Here is a 695-nt window from a genome sequence, read left to right as displayed (position 1 = left end):
GAGACGCTGGGGAAAGCCCCGCGGTGCGGGCCCAGCCGCCGCCGCCGCCGCCGCGGGTTCGGGATCAGCCGCCGGGGGTCCCGATCCTGCAGCCACAACTTCCGCCGCGACTTCTCTCGCGTACTTGGAGCTCCTCTTCCCCGCCCCGACTTTTAAGCGACTTCGGCATCCTCGCTTCCAAGTCTCCGCCCCACACCTCTCTCGGGAATGTTGGCCGACCACGCAAAAAGAGAAAAACAAGTCCCGGGCTGAGCCGGGCGAGATGAAGCGCTCGCACACGGTTGCCATGGAGACGGGCCGTGGCGAGGCCACGGGCGTCTCTCTGCGGACCAATCGGCGCCATCGCCGCGCCTGAAGGACTACATTTCCCAGAAGCCTCTTGGACTCGGCTTTGTGTCTGGGCTGCGGTGTGCGGGGCGGCGGGGCCCCGCTCGGTGTCTCGGGTGCGCGGAGCCGAGCCCAGCGCGGGAGATGGGTCCTCTGCGGGCGCTGGCGGGCTGAGGAGGGACCGCCTTCGCTGAGCGGCGCCGGCGAGAACGGGGGTGCATTTGCGGTCCGGACCTGCCGCTGGATGTCGGTCCCGGAGGAGGAGGGGGCGCGGCCGCCGCTCGCGCAGCGATGGCCGCGGGCCAGCAAGTTCCTCCTGTCGGGCTGCGCGGCCACCGTGGCCGAGCTAGGTACCCGCCGTCCCCGCG

The 695-nt window shown here is 71.1% G+C and overlaps 2 protein-coding genes across 3 annotated transcripts in view; one reads left to right on the top strand and one right to left on the bottom strand.

The window, feature by feature from the left end:
- The window catches only part of LOC105987725 (24-hydroxycholesterol 7-alpha-hydroxylase), a 44,084-nt gene extending 43,915 nt beyond the window's left edge, over nucleotides 1-169 (bottom strand). The window contains exon 1 of the mRNA XM_013019080.1: nucleotides 125-169. Within this exon, the coding sequence (XP_012874534.1) occupies nucleotides 125-169 (45 nt within the window). The remainder of the gene's footprint in view (nucleotides 1-124) is intronic.
- Nucleotides 170-431: 262 nt separating this feature from the next.
- Slc25a27 (solute carrier family 25, member 27) overlaps nucleotides 432-695 on the top strand; it is a 17,285-nt gene continuing 17,021 nt past the window's right edge. For both annotated transcript variants that reach the window (XM_013019045.1, XM_013019044.1), the window contains exon 1: nucleotides 432-677. In XM_013019045.1, the coding sequence (XP_012874499.1) occupies nucleotides 572-677 (106 nt within the window). In that variant the 5' untranslated portion in view covers nucleotides 432-571. The remainder of the gene's footprint in view (nucleotides 678-695) is intronic.

This window comes from Dipodomys ordii, unplaced genomic scaffold (genome assembly GCF_000151885.1).
Source record: "Dipodomys ordii isolate 6190 unplaced genomic scaffold, Dord_2.0 Scaffold44, whole genome shotgun sequence".
In the NCBI taxonomy this organism is placed as follows: domain Eukaryota; kingdom Metazoa; phylum Chordata; class Mammalia; order Rodentia; family Heteromyidae; genus Dipodomys; species Dipodomys ordii.
Note: the sequence above shows the minus strand (reverse complement) of the source record. Positions and strands in the feature narration are given on the sequence as shown.